Genomic DNA, 20,571 nt, shown 5'->3' with positions numbered 1-20,571 from the left:
TAGAGAAAGAGGGGAGAAGAAGTCGTGCACAACAAAATAAAACGTGACATCGCTCCGTTTTGGTACCGATGTTGTTTTTCCGGCGAAAATTTGTTTGTATTTTGCATATGGGAGTGTGTGTGTGTGTGTGTGGCGATACCGTTGCTACGATAGTAAATACTGATTGATATCTGCATTTTGCATGTACTACAAATGTTTTGGCATTATAAGCTATTTGCTCAAGATTTTCACTAATATGACAATATTGCATGTTTCCCCGTACATGCTTCTAATCCAGATTAAACAAGTTGACATTTGACATGGTTATTTTACTTACATTCGGTTCATTCGAGCACGATGCAAATTTTGTCCAGCCAACAGCAATCACAACACCAACACCGTTGTGTTGCAACAACAGCAACGAACATAAAAAGGAGCCACAAAATATCTGCTCTCATTTGCATATTATGCATGTCGATAGAAATCAGCACAAAGCTATTAATTCGAAATTATCAATTTTCGAAATAAACAACGAATTAGAGTCTTTAATTCACGAGATTTATCGATTATGTTTGTGCATAATTATTAGAATATAATTAATTTACTCGATCAGCAGAAAATTTGTCGCACGGTCGATTCAAGCTAATTAATATTCGATTGAACTATTATTTGTACCGCAAGCGATTGTGAAACTTTGACGCCACTATCGACGCCACCGCCGTCGCCATCGCCACCGCCGCCGCCGCCGTCAGCACCACCCATCTCGTTTTCCATGTATTTGCTCAACGCATTTCTGTGTTTCCACTGTTCGAAATGCAATCAACCAGATTTAATGTCCTTTCATTTGCCACCACCGCTTGAATTCGCTCAAATTTTAATGTCTATGCCTATTGTTTTTGCTTATTCATATGTTATCGAATCTATTTATCGATAAACAAATTGCGTTTATTTATTTGTAATTGGTAATTAAATCGAATTTATAGATGAAACTTTGTACACATGTCGGCGTCAAATCGAATTTTCTCCGCTTCGTCACCGCTCGCTCGAATCAACATCAAACCGAGAAGACAAAAACAAAAACTTGCCCATACTCGACGAAGGAGTGTGTCCGTATTTCAGGTAGCCAATCGCAATCCTTTCGAGTTGATGGTCAATGCACGGCTAAAGTGAACGGTTTCTGATATAGTGCGCAAATAGGCTGCGTTAGTATTATGTTGATTAGTCTGTTATGGCTAATGAAATCAGTGGACGTTAATCTCGATTCGATTTGATTCTGATCGGATTTGTGTCTCTTTCACTTTCGTTTTTCCCCCTTTCAAACGGTGAAAACAACAACAACGCTTTTTTCGCCAGAAGCTCCATTACATAGAGCCGTGTAGTGTACTGAATGAAATTCCTGAAATGAATTTGATTGCAAACATGCGAGGCTAAAATATCGGCTTTCATACAATGAAGTCTATTAAAATGCTGCATCAGCGTACGCTTTCGATATGCATGCCTTCATTTTCAATGAGCCACCAACATACACACACATTCGTATTGTTTGACTAAATTAATATTTAATTTGATTTTACGATCATTCTGCTCATTCGAAGCGGGCAAATATTCTGCAATTCACCCATTGACATATACAGAAAGCACCCTGGCCACCACCACCACCGCTGCTGCTTTGTGTTCTCGGTGCGCATAGCACACAGAAACACGTTTACGGACCAAGATTTTGCACCATAGCAAATACTTTGGATTAATTTCATTGTGTTGAAGTCTGTCGGATTCAGGTTGTGTATGCGTAATACGTTAAATGCTTTGTACCATGGTGTTTATCCATGGTAGATTTGATGATTGCTCTGAACATGACTTTATCGGTTTTATGTGAGTTACATTGAGTTAATGCTAAAAGCAGTGTTCGCATATTGAATAGTGGCAAAAATCGCACACACGCAAAACATCGAACGTGTTGAGATATATGAAGCAGCATATCGAATGCATGTGGAGAATGAGCAAACTTTTGTTTTATTTTATTTTTTCTCTATTTGAGATGTGTATATGCGCTTTTTGTGTGTTTTAAAATAAATAAATAACATTAATTTTTCCTTCATTCCATTAAAATTTCCAGTCACATAACGAGATCGGCTTCGTGGTTACCACCTGCTGAATGCTGGACTCACAATATCGAATATCCGTACGGATGGGAGAAAGCCATCGATGGAAAGGGTCGACCCTACTACGTCAAGTAAGTTTTAATTTTGTTCAATTCCATTTTCCGTCCATGCATTGCTCACTTCATCTGCCGCCGCTGCCGTCGTCGTTGTCGCTCGATAGTCAATTTTTATTTGTGCTTTCTTTGCATTTTCCATTCTCTGACATTCACTTTTATATATTACATTTTTTTTTATCAACAATGTGGGTGTGTATGAGTGTGAGTACATGTTCAGAGTGCAGCAAATATGTTTATGTTTGTGGTGTTAGCGTAATGTGATTACGAACTCAATACTTTTTGTGTATGTTCTTATGGCGATTTCATAATATGGCTGCATGAGGCTAAAGTGAGTGCGTGTGACATTTCGACGGCTCTTAATGCTCATTCTCTAATGGCGGAATATTTGTGTGTATATTCTGAATTCATCAAATAAACTTTATATGCTGCACTTTGGCTTGTGCTAAAATCGAGCAGTTGAGAATGCTTTTTACATGAATTATTTAGTGTTCGCGTCGAGTCAGAAAATTGAAATTCATTCCGAGCACCCAGTGCACATATCGCTTAGATTTTCCGCCCGTGCATCCTGTGTTGCATGGACACAAAGTAATATTTATTTCACCATTTATTTTTTATCTCACTTTCTCTATCTCTCCCTCTCTTGTTGTGCATTTGCCGCTTTGTTGCTGGTGTCGCGTTCGATGCAGTCACTTGAATAAAACGACCACATACGAGGTGCCGATTTGTTCTCAGTACGACAGCAGACCGCCTGAACCACGACTCGTGGTTTTAAATCGTTGCCAGAAAAATGGTTTTGGTTTTGTAGCTGGCAGTGAGCGGCCGGTTATCGTGCGTTATGTCACACCGGATGGACCTAGTGTTAACCATGTAAGTGAAATAATAAACATATCGATGAACATTGAATTACGATTCGGTACAATCGTTTTGCATCGCATGGCACATGCAGTGTGCGGGAGGCGAAACGATTTTATCAGCACGAAATCCAATTGATTGCCCTCATTTCATTTTGTTTGTGTGTTTGTGTCTATTGCATTTCAATTTTTAGCTGCAACCAAATGATCAAATATTAGCTGTCAACGGGGAGGATGTGAAGGATGCACCTCGAGATCATGTTATCCAATTGGTTCGGTCATGTGAAATGCAAGTCAGCCTGTTGGTGTGCCAACCAGAGATGTTACCATGCTCGCCAGGTCGTAAATCAACCCTGTTGTCACCTGCCCGAAAAGAGAAATTGCGCAACAAACGACCGAGCCGTGTGCGATTTGCTGAAAGTGTTTGTGTTAATGGGGCGCCTTTATTTCCCGTAAGTTCAAACAAACACACGCTACTCTTTTTACACCCTCTGTCATTTCATAGCATTGTGGGCATGTTAATTTGACGCTGCAAATTGAAATTTCCAATGCCGTTCGACTCTTAATGGTTATATGAATTAAAAATTTGTATCCCACAAGCGCACCGTTCGACAATGGCTATCAGAAATTGATGCAATCAAACAACGAACATCAATGAAAATTGAAAAAAAAAACATTTATTTTCATTTTGAGTTCATAAAAGATTCTACTGTGTTCAGTGGGTGCTTAAGTAAATTAACTGCAAACAATTTATCGTAGTTTATAAGTATTCTTCCCGTAGGGAAAACATCCCAATGAAGGTTATCATTCATTAGAACGAGAGATTATGTTAGGATAAACACAAAAGTTGCGGCTTTTAGCATCAAACACATTTGCTGTTAGGTTTTGTGGTTTGGATGTCGAGAGTCAGAGATTATCAGATCAAGAGTGGGTCGGCTTTTCAAACTCGAAAGTTTTTTTTTATTATTTTGGAATTTCAACAGAGGAAAAAGCGCACCAAGCGGATTTTTCTACCATAAAAAATGTGAACATTCACATCATGGTTAAATTGAGCTTAAATATGGAATACTGAACATGACACTGTGCTCTCTGTTGTTCGCATAAAATCTTCCGGTCTTTAAATACCGTGTTGACACCCACGGAATATTCAACAGCGGAAACGAGAGTGAGAGATAGAAAAAATCATGCAAAAGCAGTTTGTGCGTATGAGCTCTGGATTCGTTAAACCGGCGATGGTTTTTGGCCGAGAAGATTTTCGTTGCATTTTTAATAGAGGAAACGTGAACTTTTCATGACCACTTCTATCTCAAAATAACACTATACAATTTTCGCAATAAAGTTTAGCGCTGGAGCGTGAATACGAAATTCACTAAAGAGCCAGCAAGAGCTTATAGATATTTTACTGAATTCATTGTATGCACTTTTTTCGGGGAACAAATCAAAAATAGCAGCAAAAAAAAACAATAAACTTTACATATTCACACATACTAAAGCAACGAAACTGGGAAACCCATGATATTATTAAATGATTAAATGGACCTTAATTCTATTTTCGGATATCAAATAAAAATAGCTGCCCTTCGTTATCATATTTTGACGCTGCATGTCCGCTATGAACCGTTGGCGATTTACTTGGAATTTGGGACAGGCAAAACCGTAAATAATGTGTTTGATTACTTGATGATTTGTTTCCAAGAATAAACCATTACCGAGAAATTTGATCGATAAATCGATTTGGCAACGGCAAACAGAGGCGACGGAAATATGTCGTGTTTTGCTCTGCCATACAGTTTGTGATGAATATGAATTGCATTAGGCACAATTATCGTCATGCGATGGATCACAAGTCACCTGTTATTTGATACCGTTTTCTGCATACGAATCCAATGACTCGAGCATACACACATTTTGGTCGGATGTGAAAGCATTTCGTGTCGCGATTCTCGAAATTTTGCATCGAATAAACGTTACAACAGTTCTTGCGATGTTGACTTTGTTTCATTGGTGGAACACATATCAAATGAAACGCCACGTTATTCGATATCATCTCTCGTGCATCTACAATTCCATTTCTGTTGTTTTGAACAGAGAAAAAAATACATATATGTGTGAGTGCCTTTTGATTTGTTTCCTCTTTCTGCAGTGCAAATTATGAACTACTCTAGTGTTAATGAGATCGCTACTTGGCTGCTACCTCACTGGATAGAAACATGAACATTGAAACACCGAGAAAAACAGAAAAATGAGCCTCTGAGTTCCAACCGCTGTTTTGTTGCGTTGTTACTTGCGCCCATGATATTTTTTTCACTCAACACGAAACTTCGTGTCGATGGCGTTGATATCCACCACTTTGATACTAGTTAAAAAAATTACTTCTTTTGTTTATGTTCCTCGAAGCGCCTGCATGCGAATCATTATTAATATTATTTCGAGAGAGAGAGAGAGCAAAAAAAGAACACAACAAAAACTGGGCAAACAGACGCCGTCCAAGTTTTTTTCTGCCTTTATTTCCACATCGCAACGGTACAACAGTATAAAAATGAATCAACCTACAAATTACACTTGCGTGCTGCGTGCACTTGCCCATTGTATGTTTCTGATACGTTCCATCGATTTTTTTCCGTACTTCTGTTCCGAAATTTACATGCATACTCTACTGAGTGTGGTTATTTTTTGTTCCATTCTCAAGTTCTGCCACATTTTAAATAGAAACCGCTGTTTCATCGGGTGTTTGTTGTATCAAAATTTTATATTTAAAATATGTTCAACAACTAGATAAATATGTAGAGAAGAATTTATGAAAAAAAATACGTTTTTGCACAATAATTTGCATATGGGTCGTTCATCCAGTGAAGAGAGGAATTGATGTGGCAACTGACGGAATTGCAGAGAATAACGTTTGAGGCAAAGAATTTTTCTATGAACTTGCATGCAAATTAAATGTAAAATATCTATTTCAATAGGTAATCAGTTTTAATGCGCATATGTCTGACCCATTTCAACAGCCAATGCTTTTTTAAACCATTTTTTTCTACTTATACTCCTCCGTATTGAAGATACAAATTATAATCGAAACATTTTTTTTGCTCCATAGATGAAAAAGATTTCCTTGGATTGAATATGTCATAAGATTGTGAATCTTTCGTTGACAAAAGCATAATCCACTTTAATATGCTTTTCAACTTTTTTTTCAGCCGTCTGCATTTTCGTTGGGTGACTTGCATGTGCCACAAATGGCAAATGTGCTCAAAGTCTTTCTGGAAAATGGACAAACCAAATCTTTCAAATACGATTCAACAACAACAGTTCGGGTGAGTTTTTTTTCTATTTCTGTCTTTTTGTTCAGCCGTTCAGTGTTCAATAAATATGACACATTTTCCTCTCGTATGCAGTCGAATAAGACGCAATTTCTTCGAAATATTGTGAATAGTTTAAAATGTACGGTTTTTCATTTGGGTTTCACTACTTATGAGCGGGCCGTAAGTTACAACTCGGGACGAGAATTGTATGTTGAATGGAGAAAATTGGATTCTTTTTCGTTTTGAAACTTCGGTGAAAACATAAACCAAAATTCCATACAAACTTCGAATTATATGCGTATTTAAGGCATGCAAATTCCATGAGATGGAAATTCTAATATTATTCCAAAGAGCCGGCTACTTATTTACTACGTTTAAATTTCATTCCAACACACAAAGATCGCAAATTTCAAACTGTTCGCATTGCAGTAACGTTCTACTGATGGTGAATCTTTTCCATTCCGGTTTTTGCCAAAGCATTCAACGAATTTACAATCGAATTTCAATGAAATTAAATTTGAATAATTAGAACGCTTTACGAGGAGCGGAAATGTTTTTCCCTTGATTTCTGCTCGTCTGGTGTGTTTGGAATCAAATTATTAGTTGTTTGATTCGTGGTTTTGATTTATCACCAAATGAGACTGTCTGAAGGAAACACTGTGTTAAAATATGCGGTTGTGATGCTGTATGAGCGAAATATTATTATGAATCTAGCTAACTGGAATTTCATTGCACTTTTCCATATAAAATAATATATTTTCATTTTGTGTTTGCGTGTACCATAGGATGTCGTCACATCGTTGCGAGATAAATTGTGTTTAAGTGCCGACGAACACTTTAGCTTGGTGCTGGAGCATGTGAAAAGCCTCAAACGGAATAAACTGACGCTATTAGATCCCGAGGAAACACTGGCACGGGTAAGAACTATATACACACACACACACACTTATTTCCCATACCGAGACACAACAAATGAAATTTTGCTTTCGAATGCAGCCAACATGAAATCAAGCACTTTATTGAAATGGCTTTGGTTTCAAAGCCAAGCTAAGATGATAGTTTAATAAATAGCTTTTAGTACAGTGTGGATATAAATAGAAAAGGCACAAACCAATTAGATACGTTGAACTGGCAACAATTTGATTCGACAGCAAATCGATTATATAAAGGGCAATTTTCACTTGCAGGCAGTTTGTAATTTTCGGTTTCAAACAATGCTAAATCAACTTTTATTGGTTTGCAAAGTTTTCAATATGAAAACATATTATATATACATCCATTCGGGTTTTATTGACTTGTGTCACAATCAGAAAACATTGCACAGTTTAATGGAAGTTTCACTATGACCACAGTTTAAGTGTTTAGGAACAAATCGTCTCGATAGCCATGTGGTTTAGGAGAGAGTCGAAATGGCTTGCAAGGCTACATAAATAAAAAAACACTTAATTTATATCGAGAAATGAATCGATTCGTTCAGATTTCTGGGTATGTTCGATTCCAGAGTCAAAACTGTTGCATTCTCAAGAGTTATATCGGTGGGTTATCATTGGTTTGGTGAGCACAAACCCTTGTGATTTACATCATTGGAAGTTTAATCAATTTGTTGGAGTTTTATTTATTTGGTATTTTACATGTACGTACTTCCCTGATGCAGATCGGTCATTATTTTAAGTCGATGCCAGACATCCATGAATTGATTTTTAATATTCTTCGGTTTAACATATGGTCACATCGATATAGTCTTCTGTCTCTTCTGCATGGTTAAATAACCGCACATATTTCAGCATTCAAACGATTCTAATTCCACATTCTGAAACAGATATTGACCTCCTTAAGCCTCTTGAACCTCTTTCGATGGCCTCAACTCCTTTATCTCAAGACAATCTCGAAAGAAGATTAGGACGATTGGTTCTGCAATATTCATGTAAACGTGGTTAAATGACAGAAGGTTCCTTCGTCGTATGTGAATGAGACATGGTGGAAATGTGAAGAAAGATTACGTCGATTTTGTTATTGATCAGACGTCTGAGTTTTAGAATTGAATTTCTCAAGGGTTTTTAAGTTTTTTTTACTTACTTATGCCGGCAATTCGAAAAATATAACGATAACTTGCCGGCATAGTTTGAACACATTTTGTGGAATAAAATTAAAAACAAATTAAAATACATTTTTTAGAGTGTAAACGATTCACGATGACAAAGTTGATATAGTATTTGCAAGAATTTCAATTTAATAAAAATTACATGTTTAAAAGTCATTCGCCACACTCGAAGCTATTTCTGAGCATTCATTCACAATATAAAAATTTCCATTGAACGAGCTCGTTTTCTGTGCAAACTTATGCACGACAAACATGGTAATAACTACAAATTTGCTATATCCACTCGATGATGATGAATAGAAAGTCAATTTGATGTGAAGAGGATAATTCGATACGCAATGTATGAACAAAAAAAATGAGTAGAAAAACATCGTTGATTGCGTGTTTGAGCATAGATGACATATTACTATCGATTAGGGGACGAGCATAACAAGCGGAAAATTACTTCATAGAAAATGTTTTCGCAACACAAGAGGAAAAAAGTCCCACAATTTACAGTTTACGCAACTTGAATGTTTTTATTTTTGAATCTAATTTTCGTATCGTTTATCTTTTTCTTCACATGGTTTAAAATGAAATCGGATTGGATAATGATGTAGATAGCGGCACGGCCTGGAGCTCATAAGTTGCGCTGTTTATTCCGCGTGACATTCGTACCATTATCGGCGGCAGCTCTAGCTCAAAAAGACTTAAACTCATTGGATTATCTGTACATGCAGTGCTGTAATGATGTAACCGTGGAACGTTTCTCGCCCGAGCTTCAACCAGATGTTGCACTCCGTTTGGCTGCTCTACAAATTCATCAGCATTCATTAGCCAATAACATCTCACCGGCGAAATTAACTGTTAAAACTGTTGAGTAAGTACTTTAGCTGCTACTAGTATTCGCACTGTTACTTTTACGGGCACGCGATCGCACACGTAGTTTTACTCTAGCCTAAAATCTGTTTATATCCTGTTTCGTAGCTACTACTACTGCTGCTGCTCTTGTTGTCTTTTGTTTCTTGCATTGTTTCGAAAATCCAATTTATTACCGTTTAACTACCGTAACACCGTTGACATGCTCGTTAAGGATTATCCGCATTTTAATCAAACGGAATGAAATGAAATTAAATTCATTTGAATTTCAATTGTGTTCGCGACAGTTCGTGAGGAACATATGGAAGATTTTAAAATTCATAGGTGATACTGCAGCACATGTTACGAATATTAAATTTTCCTATGAAATTCATTCGGTAAAGGGTTATGTTGCTTCACGTTGTAATTTTACATATGATGGTGTTTCCGCATATACACACACACATTCACGCGCATTCCACTGAAACAAAACTTTATGTGAAGGCTCAATCTTCAAGCGCGTAATTTTGAAGCAATAATTTGATGCTCAGACATATTAACAAAGTTTCGACGGCTGAGCATGGAACAGACGACCTCTGAATGATTTATTGGTATTCCAGCATTTCAAAATGGTTGATAATCCAGGAAAGAGCCATTTTTTCATGTAGAAAAGTTGAATAAGTACTCAACATTCACTGCGTTTATGTCTCTCTTTTTTTTACAAATATGAAGTGATAAAAGTCTTCGAAACAAAACTTAAAAAAGAAGAAAAACAAAAGATTTATTCTTAAAATACTCAACAAAAAATATCGATTTAGAGCTCCCATTTCTGTGATATTTTCGTATATATTCTTCGGATAGTGTTTTTGAAAATGAGAGTAATCGACACGATAAGTTTAATATACGCAGTATTTCTCTCTTATTTCGCATATTGCACGATTTATTGATCACAAACTCGACTTTGATTGCTTTGAATTCGTCGAAATGGAAGCGGTTTTGATATGCCATAAATTTGTGATAGTTTTAAAGTTTATTCATAGTAGTTAATATTGTATGCTAACGGCGCCTCACAATGCTATCACGCACGTATACATATAACATATGGAAACTAAGGCGATATGCTAATTTCAAACTTTTGATAACAATTTTGTTTACAATATTGCTGGAGCTTTTATTATGCAGATTTTCTTTGAATAAATCAGATATGAAAATCGAAACTCGGCCGCAAAGTTATAAATTTTATTAAATTTCTCGAATCGATTACAAAATCTTAAAAATTTAAACCTAATGTTGTTCGTTGTTTCAGACGTGAATTTGGTTTGGAGCGCTTCGTGCCAATGTCGCTGATCGAAAGTATGAAGCGAAAAGAGTTGAGGCGATTAATTGGACACTTTTTAAAGTTGAATCAACAAATGACTGGATCCAGCAAAATGTTAACCCAATTACAGGTGAGCTACGAACGACCATTTTATCACCCATCATCGTTTTTTTTTTCACCCTCGTCACCTACTTCTTTTGATGTTGAACATTCTTGGCTGAACTGTTGCATTCGTTTGCCATCGTAGGACTTGTCGTAATTAAATTCAAAAAGCTCAGCGAAAATTGTTTGGCTTGTAAATCTCTAAACAATGGAGATTTTACCATGGTTATCCGATGAACGTAACTCTTATTGGAGACGTCGAGTAAAATTCATCGATAGAGCAGACAAGATTGGTTGATTGCATTTGTTTTTTTTTTCATTCGGCGAGACTTTTCTCTACAAACTTATCGGATATTGCATCGATGCAAGCTCGAGCTTAATGTCATCTTGTTTTATTAAATCACACTTGGCTGGAACGTAGTAAAACTGAAGCATTTCAAATTAAAGTCGTCTGATCGTGAAGTTTTTCGCTAGCAAAAAAAGCAAAAGCAACGTGTTATCTACGCTCACAAGTTCAATATGAAAAGCATCGGATCGCTTTTTTTTGGACGTCGTTGTTTCCGTCAACCCATTCAACACTTTTATTAATGTTTACTGATTGCCTGTGTCACAATTTGCGTGTTTTTCGGTGCCACAGACACACATTTTTTTCGCTCTTTCTCGTTCGATGGATGGAATAGCATAGCTTTCAATAAGGATGCTTCGATGCTTCAAATGGAATGGGAAATAAATAGTTGCTGTGTTTGTATGCTTGGTCCGACTGGTGTGTTCGTCGAATAAGTATCGGTTTCCTCGGGGGAATGATTTCAAGCTGCGCAAATTTTTTTTTTCGCCATTTCCCCTGTCTGCTTCATGATAAAATACATATAACAATAAATAAATATACTGCAATCCGTGTAGATTTTTATTGGATTTTTTACGTATCAATTTCGATATGAGCAACGACGAAAAAATAGGCACCAGGGTAAAATTGAGAGCGATAGACAGATAGAGAGAGAGAGAGAGAGAGAGAGAGAGATACGTAATAGTAGTACATACGCAAACTTCCAACTGTTTTAGGCGATGGGAATGCGATTTCGATGTTCACACATGACTACGATGGAGAGATCATGATTTTTACACAAGATAAATTGCGTAGCGCCGACATGAGACAACAACAAATATACACATTACACACATTCAGGCTGGGCACTTCGAAAGCGTTGATTAAAATGAAACCGAATTCCCCGTAGGCAACGGCAATCAGTGAAACATCGATAAATAAAATTGAATTAAGTCGGTTGCAATATAATTGTGAGTCGACACCAGAACTAAACCACGCGTTGATTGATTTCGAATTGAAATGATGTGGATACTACTACTACTGCTACTGCTGCTGCTTCATGTTTTTCATCGTTTTGAAATTGACGCGATTTTTTCTTCCTCTCTCGCATGTATAATGGAATCGATGAATATGTATCCTTGATACGATCTGACCATAAATCATATCGAACAATCGATACACCAACAAGCATTCAATTATCCAGCCCATTCATCATATTATTATATTGCATGGAACTATCAAATTCCGCGATTGTTACGAGTTATTGATCTATTCGAACCGGAGCGGAAAAAAAAATTATTCCAAAATTACCGGATGTTTAGCGATTATATTGTTAATGACATGATTTTTCTTTATAATTTCCCGTCAAATTCACAAAGCCAGAATATTGTAAATGAATAATGTTTTTATTCAATATTCTCTGTGATTTGTTGTTGTTCAAAATTTTCCGTGATTTAATTTGTTCGCCTTTTCCGACAATGTGGCTGCTAAATGGATGTCGAAACTTTCCACAGCCGCATACAAACAGTTATTAAAGTAGATACTACACATTAGCGATGTTGATGATGATGATAACGATGCGACTGTGGCAAAATCCATGCTGTTTAATTAACAAATTCCTCTAACCGTCTGTGAATGTGTCAAAACTTCAGAGTCGAGGCTTTTCTCGCAGTCACTGAATCAACCGTAGAAAGAAAAAAAAAGAGAAATGAAAAATCAATTTTAATTAGAAATGTTGGTCTTCAAACCTCAAAATTTTCCCTCGCATTCGCCGCCCTTTTCCTTCTTCCTTTATTTCATTATGATGAACACTTTATTGAAAATGAGGGGGAGCGAAAATGTTCTTAAACCGATCAACTTGAAATATATCAATTTTAGTAAATATTATTTAACCGGAATGTCGACATCAAATTAAGGGTGATTTTTTTTTATTTTCATCATGAAATATTTTATGCGTCGTCGTTTTTATGCCTGTCGATCCGGCGCAAATTCAATTAATTGTAATTTTAATGGAATTTATTTTCGATCTTCTTTTTTTCCCCATAATTTTTCCCATTGAAAAATTTCTTTTCACATTTGGACCTACAACCATCAGGCTAAAATTCATTATTTGGACATAATATCGGGATTGCCGAGCTATGGTGCGAAATGCTTCAGCACAAATGCTCGCGATGGCATCGAACGAGTCTTATTAGTTAGTCCACGTTTCGGTCTTAGTCAAATACCGGGAATTCGAAATTCAGTGGTGAGTACACGAACCAATCATTATGTTTTAATCCCTTTCTTTTTAGCATTTCCCTCGAACAGTATACCGGGGAGATGGAGAGTGACATACAGTGAGGATGATGAGTTGGAGCTTTGACAGCTTATGGCTGATTTTTGTCCATATTATTGATTTACGCGATATGACAGTTGCGCCTCTAAATCTGCTATGCAAATTTTATATCGACTAAAATAATCGCGGCTTTATGTTTATGCCGTTTTAATATTCAAACAAGCATAAAATTCGGCACATTTGCCGGAACAAAGCACTCATTTCCGTTCGGCCATTGTAACAGTTTATATGTAATGAACATGACGGTTTTCATTCTAAATTAGTACTAAATTATTACTGCAAATGGTGATAATTTTTTCGGGTGAAAAAATGACAAAAAACACACAACCTGCCTACCATATTGCCAGGCAGTATGGATCGATGCACGAGAACATTATCAAAATGTTGTTTCGCACAACCTGCTGTTAAAAAAAAAAGGTTTGATGAATGAAAATGTTGCCTGTTTAATTTGTTTGTTCTTTCGTTCGTTTATTCGCTCGCTTGCTCAGGTAACATGTTTGAAACTTTGTCTACGCTCCTCATTACCATCAAACATCCGTTTTCGAAAGCATACAAACTGACTTTTATTATGAAATTTTCCCGTAACGAGGTTTAATTTCGAGCACATCAATGCCATAACATTCTAGGGGTTTCACGCAAACTCGAAGGCCGAAGATTTTACTAAATAGCTGGAAATAAAACCATTTTATGTGTAAACTATAGATATTGCTTCTTTTTGTTCATAAACTCGAATTTTTTAGAATTTTTTGAATCTAAAAATTCTGGAAGTGGGTTTTGGTGGATCCTCAGGATTGTTCAAAACCGCTCCTGGTTCTGGAAGTGGATCCTCAGGATGGACCAGGGCATTGTCAAACCCAGTCTGATCCATCCTGAAGATCCACCAAAACCCACTTCCAGAACCGGGAGCAGTTTTGAACGATCCTGGAGATCAACCAAAACCAACTTCCAGAACATAATTTTCAAGGTGAATGTTGAAATATTTCGAAATAATACGGATTTTGGTGAATCCCAGAGAATTTTAGAGAAAAGAGAGAAATATTGAAATTTTAGATGAATTTTAAGTTGCGTGAAACCCCTAGATAACATTGACAGCAAACGACACGGACGATTTTAAAGCGGGACATAGGAAGTATTCGAAAGAGTTGTTTGCCAGCGAAATGAAAATGTGGTGCAATAAGGATTATGTGATGGAGCAAGGAGAATACATATTCACTATCTCGCGAATATTTTCTGATTTTCTGAGGGGGAGGAGAGCAGTGTGACAGGGTGAAGGGATTAAATGTTTAAATAAGCGCAAATCAATAAGAAGAAAGACCATATTGAGAAGAATGCAATTAATTCTGGAATATTGACGATTTGACTTGAAATCAACTGTATTCACAATGAGAAAAGTTTCCATCAGGTTGAACATAGAGCAGCGATAATAATTTGGTGCTTTTTCTGACTTCCATCTAAAATGTCAATAAGTTTTAATTTAAACTTATCATCGCATGATGAGAGATAGCAATTCTCATTTTGCCATATTAACGTCATTCAGTTGAGCTGGCAAATGTAGGTTCTCATCAGTCATTAAACAATGAGCTACCGAAATGAGAGAAAGAGACTCAATAAAAAATGTGCCGATAAGGAAAATCACTTATTCGACGTAGTCGCGTATGCTTAGATGGATGAAAACCCATTTTCCATTTACATAACAATGAAGAAGTTCACTTAATTAAAAATACTGTCATCATTTCGCGCGGATTCGTCATACAAAATATGACAAACGCTCATTTGACACAACGGAGTGAGAGAGAGAGAGAGAGAGTAGGAGGGGGAAACACTGGCGGAAAAACAATTGCACGCATCGCGCTTTGCTGTTATTCGCAAAACCATAATGATGACACAATGATGTATATTTGTGCGTGGAACATAAAACTGACATTAATGCTTCGGCATTTCGGATTTCAGCGTATGGCTCAAAGTCATAAAACACAGGCCAAATTAAACACACGCGATCCGTCATTCGGCAGAGAGGGAGAGAGAAAGAAAAAGCGAGAAAAAATGAAACTAATTACCGATGAAAACACGCTTGTTGCTTCGGCATACGACAGCACAGATTTTAGTTTATTAATTTAATAATAATCCATTAGGAAAAAGGTCGGTGTATTTAAATTATTTTGCATTTGTAAAAGTAGAATGCGGCCAAACGGTTGCCACTTTCGCTTTTAATGACTAAATAATGACTCATCGTTGAGTTGATGGCGTGCAGAAAAACTTGGAAAACCCAACATCTGTAATCAATCTCAGATTAATTGATTATGCGCATGAGAAACCTCCCCTGTATGTTCGGATACTGTGTTGCCATCGAGATTAGAACAAAAACCAGTTTAGTTTTCCATATTTGTGGAAATCCCAATCAAAATGGAATTTGGAATCTCACCTATTTGCATTATTTCGTTTCAGCCACAAACAATTTGTAGTATAGAAAGCCTAAGTCGATTAGTTATAACGCGCGAAGATGATATCACCCATACCGTTAGTATTTATATGCAACCGGACCGTTTAGTATCATTTATGATGGAAGATCGCGATGCTCTAGAATTTTCACTAGTCCTAGTCGGTTACCATAAACTGTTGACAGGTAAGCTGAATCATGGCCGACGAATTCGTGGCCAAATAATAAACGGTAGATATTTACTATTTTCTCTTCTTCGGGATATTCACAGGAAAACTATTGCCTATCGATAAACAGTTGATTGAAGAGGAAATGGAGGAGATAGCGCCACCATTTTTAACGCCACATTCAGTGTTGCCATCAACATGGAACTATTTGCCGCAAGCGCATGGACGTGCACACAATATGCTATTTATAAATCCGCCACCATATCATTCGGTGACATCGTTACCGATCGACATCGTTGCCGATCCCAATCAATGTGATAGTAATATGAACACTACGCTGACCAATAATAACCACAAACAACAAAACGGAGTCGATCAATTCGGTTTTGACATACACAGTGTTATGACCATGGAAATACTCGAAGGCACTAAGGGCAAACCGATCAATGGATTGATTGAAACACGCAATGAGGAGGTGTTGCGGCGAGTGGCCGAAATGCAGAAGATGGTGGAAAATTCGGAGAAATATCTGAATGAACAAGGCGAATTGGTGCACGAGTGCGACATGAAAACAAATACACGGTTACCATGGCAAAATTTCGACTTTGATAGCGATTGCGATAGTATGAATAGCAGTAAGCAATCTTCGAATGAAGATACACCAGCACCAGGCGTTCTCAAGCATAGTGACTCACTCGTTTTACTGGCGGAATCCATAAATTTGGATTTGAATGGAATTACTAAAGGACTGAATTTGATTGGAGCCAATGGATTTGAAAGCACCAATGGTGGCAATAAATCGCAAGAGAATACACCAAAACCACAACGTAAAGTGCAAGGGTTGAGTCAGTTGCTAAGTGATTTGCATGCAATTAGCAATGATTTGTCGCAAAGCGAAAGTGATTCGGAGTCAATCAACACTCCAACCGGCTCACCGATCCATCGTCCGCAACCGGCCGAACGCAAAAAAGTGTTTCGCACCAGTTTTGGATTGCACAGCCCAGACAGCTCAACGCTTGGTCCCGATAATAAAGACACCAATTTGCGCGAGTATTTGAAATTGCTGAAGGAGGCTAGCAGCAAAGACAGCGCTGACATTGATCTGGCAGCAAAGAAGCTGAGCGAACTGTATGGATTCGAAATCGGAGACGATACATTCATCGAATCAGATCCGGATGTTATTGATTTGACGGCTATTCCACCACCGGTAATTTTTTTGTCGAGTTTATCTTTTTCCAATAGATAATTTTCTTTTAGAATAAATTTCAATGAGTTTCGAGTCGAAAATTTCGACTTGATACAGTCTATTTTTCTTTGGATTTTCATTATTATAAACATTTTTAATTATCATCATCAATATTCATTTTTCCTTTAGCAAACACCGGACGAACTGGACTCTTTGAATGTTTTGAATGCGGCACCATCGGGATTCGGCGATAAGACGGCCCAATCAGACGGTGATTTAGAGAAATTTTTAGCTCAAGTTGCAATTGCACCTCCCACACAAAAAATAACTCCGGCCAAAGAATTGACTCCCGAAGAAATTATGTCGTACATCATCCCCCCTCCACCCTGTCTGAGTGACGACGAATTGGATGGTAAAAAATCCAAATCGAATTCCCATCACGAAGAGTCTTTGTATATGAATTCATCGAAAAATGGACAATCATTGGGTGCTAAAAACAAAACCATTGACTATGCCACAGTCGAACGCAAAGGCCCATTTTCATGTTGTTCAAAAAATAAGAAAGACGAAAATGGCATGAGTGTTCAAAGTAATGTGAAAAAAAATCCAAACTTGGAACTGCCACCGCGTCGATGTGAGCACAAAGAGAAGCCCGTTCCACCAGAACGGCCACCCAAAAGCAATGATCTACAAGCTAGAATCGCATCTCCAACGAGTAAATCAAGTTTAACCAACACATTTCGATTGAATGGCGGCGGAAATGGAGTTTACTATGAAACGACACCACAAAAAGTTTTCCCCATTGCACCAAAGCCTGCATCTCCAATATTGAGCACACTTCCACCACGCAAACCAAACTTACCACCTGTTCCCGTTAAACCAGTGTTTAGACAACCGATCCCACTCCCAAAAATGATAAACTCCGATTCACGGATCGCAGGTATTGTATCGCCACGATTCCAACGTTATCCGACATCCGAAAACACAGACAGAGTGATGACCAATGGAAACGGTTGCACCAGTCCACCCATCCAATTGTCACCACGTTTAACGAACGGCCATTTTCGTTTCAATAGTGAAAGTCCCAAAGAAAATGGTAGTTCAGTTTCGGTATTATTTTCACCACAAATGAACCGAAAACTGAACCATGAACCAATCAAATCTCCCCCAGTTAGTGCAAATGGAAGTCCTTTATTAGAATCGCGTAATGGTCATGTAATCAATGTTGAATCTCTTATGGCAAAAACAGATTTGGCAATGGCTGGGCTTCTAATGAAATTGGATCAAATTGCGGCCCAGTGTCAGGCCGCCCAATCGGCTGGCGGCGGTGCATCAATCGATGAGGAAAAATTCCAAAAGGCACGCAATGAATTAACTGAAATCGCCACACAACTAGTCACATCATCCAAGGCTCTGGTTGCTACAATGTCAAAAACACCACCAACCACACTACCCGAACATCTATCAGCCTGTTTAACCGCATTGCGACGCATCACTGAACTGGCTCAGGCCATGACCAAGCACACATCGGCACCACTTCAAACGCGAAACATTGTACTGAAAGTGCACGATGTTGCGTCCAGTTTTCGTGAATTAGCTAACGTTCAAATCGGCCCACTCGGTGCCGGAGCACAAGCTCTGCAAGCCGAATGCCTATTAAATGTGTTGGCCACACTTATAAGGAGCTTACGAGTCTTTTCTCCCTGAATCTTACATCTCTTTTCGCCATAAATTCCACTCTCTTTTTATCACTTGCAAATGGGTGTGAGTGGTATTTCATTAGTGTTTTCTGTAAATTATATTTAAAGAGACAAACAAAAATATTGAAAAAAAAATTAATTACCAAACAATGGACATTTCACTTTTACCATATCAAACTATTTACCTTCTTTCATAAAACGATTTACAAATTTATTATATGAATCTATAAATGCTTTGGAAATTAAAATTCGGCAAAACAAAAACAAATTTCGAATATATAAAAAAAATTGACTTTATAGAATATTGAGATGAATATGTTCTGTGACAATTTGAAACGTTTATTATACGATTTATGTAAAACATGAGCAAAGAAAGGAAACAAAACAATTCTATTGATTCTAATTTTAAGGTTAGTTTATTTAGTTTTTAGTGCCTAAATTTTGTTAAAACAAATATATTTGAAGGATTATCGAAGACGGCGAGAGAACGCGCACGATAAGGAGCGAAGATTCTTTTTGCATTGATTGATTAATTGCTTTATTTTGTTGTTTAGTGACGAACAAAGAAAAAAAAACTATAAGAAAAATTGAAATAAGATAACATTGTGCAATGATGACGAGGAGGAACGTTGATATGTGTTCGGTGTTGAAATGTAACTAGCAAATGGAAATCGATAATCAAAACTCATATTGACGTTATATAAAACAGAAAAATCTAGCTATAAATGAAAACAAAAACATATTGATAATAAAAATAATCCTAACTGTTGAATGTTAATCAAGGTCCATTAACAAGAACCAAAATAATATGTTATTTTCTGTGTAAACTTTTGTTTTGTTTTACAAACTTCAAAAACTATCAAAAATATAGTCTTTTTTCTTTTATATTGTTGAGTAATTGTTTTTTTTTGTTGGATTTACATATCTTACAAATGTTCTGATCGATACAGTTGAAAGAGATTTATTTTATCGACGGCGATGATATAGGTCGTACTAAGATGATGGGAGACCATTGGATGAATTCAATTTCGAACGGTACATAGTCGTTTGCTACAATATTTGGAATTTATTTTCTTCCATTCAAATTGAACGATTCAATTTCACTGGAATTCCCTGCAAAAGATGCATAAAAGGGATTTATAATACAGCCAACTTACCACAATTCAACATTTTTACACGCCCAAAGTAATTAAAATACTCCTTTTTCAAGAGAAATTAGAATTTGCACCGTTCGATATGCCTACACAAAGGATTGTTTAAATGTGAGTGACTAGATAATGGCATTGCGTAACCACAAAACAGCATTGAATTCAGCATAAAAGCGAAGAAGAAGGAAAAGAGAACCCTTTCATCGTTACAGAAATATAAATTTGCTTAGAGCCATTCTCACTCTTTCTCTTTTAAAGTTTATATTTCCAGTGTGTAAAATGGGAAAATTATGTGGCTCAGGTGCATTAACAAGTTGAAAAAAGCCATTTCTATATGTTTTATGTCGGTTCATTGCGAAGATGCACACATGAGCCATTCAATTTAAAAAAAAAATCCAAACCACTGAACGCAGAAATGCATTACAGACAGTAAAATGAAATACTCGAATTGAGGCTGTGAGAATGAAAATGGCAATACAGGAATAAACATTCTGAAACGCATCAAGAAAAAAAATTCGCAAAAATGAATCATGAGTTCTGAATATGCAAAAGTGAAACATGAATTTACATG

The 20,571-nt window shown here is 36.9% G+C and overlaps 1 protein-coding gene across 1 annotated transcript in view; it reads left to right on the top strand.

Moving 5' to 3' along the window:
• The window catches only part of LOC129580583 (uncharacterized), a 101,427-nt gene extending 81,690 nt beyond the window's left edge, over positions 1-19,737 (top strand). Inside the window, exons 4-14 of the mRNA XM_055471167.1 lie at positions 2,096-2,212; positions 2,884-3,064; positions 3,243-3,500; positions 6,243-6,359; positions 7,133-7,264; positions 9,048-9,307; positions 10,592-10,733; positions 13,123-13,272; positions 15,808-15,985; positions 16,071-17,173; positions 17,342-19,737. Coding sequence (XP_055327142.1) covers positions 2,096-2,212; positions 2,884-3,064; positions 3,243-3,500; positions 6,243-6,359; positions 7,133-7,264; positions 9,048-9,307; positions 10,592-10,733; positions 13,123-13,272; positions 15,808-15,985; positions 16,071-17,173; positions 17,342-18,859 — 4,156 coding nt within the window. The 3' untranslated portion in view covers positions 18,860-19,737. The remainder of the gene's footprint in view (positions 1-2,095; positions 2,213-2,883; positions 3,065-3,242; positions 3,501-6,242; positions 6,360-7,132; positions 7,265-9,047; positions 9,308-10,591; positions 10,734-13,122; positions 13,273-15,807; positions 15,986-16,070; positions 17,174-17,341) is intronic.
• Positions 19,738-20,571: the final 834 nt, after the last annotated feature.

Source organism: Sitodiplosis mosellana, unplaced genomic scaffold, assembly GCF_009176505.1.
Source record: "Sitodiplosis mosellana isolate CC-2019 unplaced genomic scaffold, AAFC_SMos_1.0 Smas_scaffold_1, whole genome shotgun sequence".
NCBI classification, from domain to species: domain Eukaryota; kingdom Metazoa; phylum Arthropoda; class Insecta; order Diptera; family Cecidomyiidae; genus Sitodiplosis; species Sitodiplosis mosellana.
The sequence above is the reverse complement of the archived record's forward strand: the minus strand, read 5'-3'. Positions and strand labels throughout refer to the sequence as shown.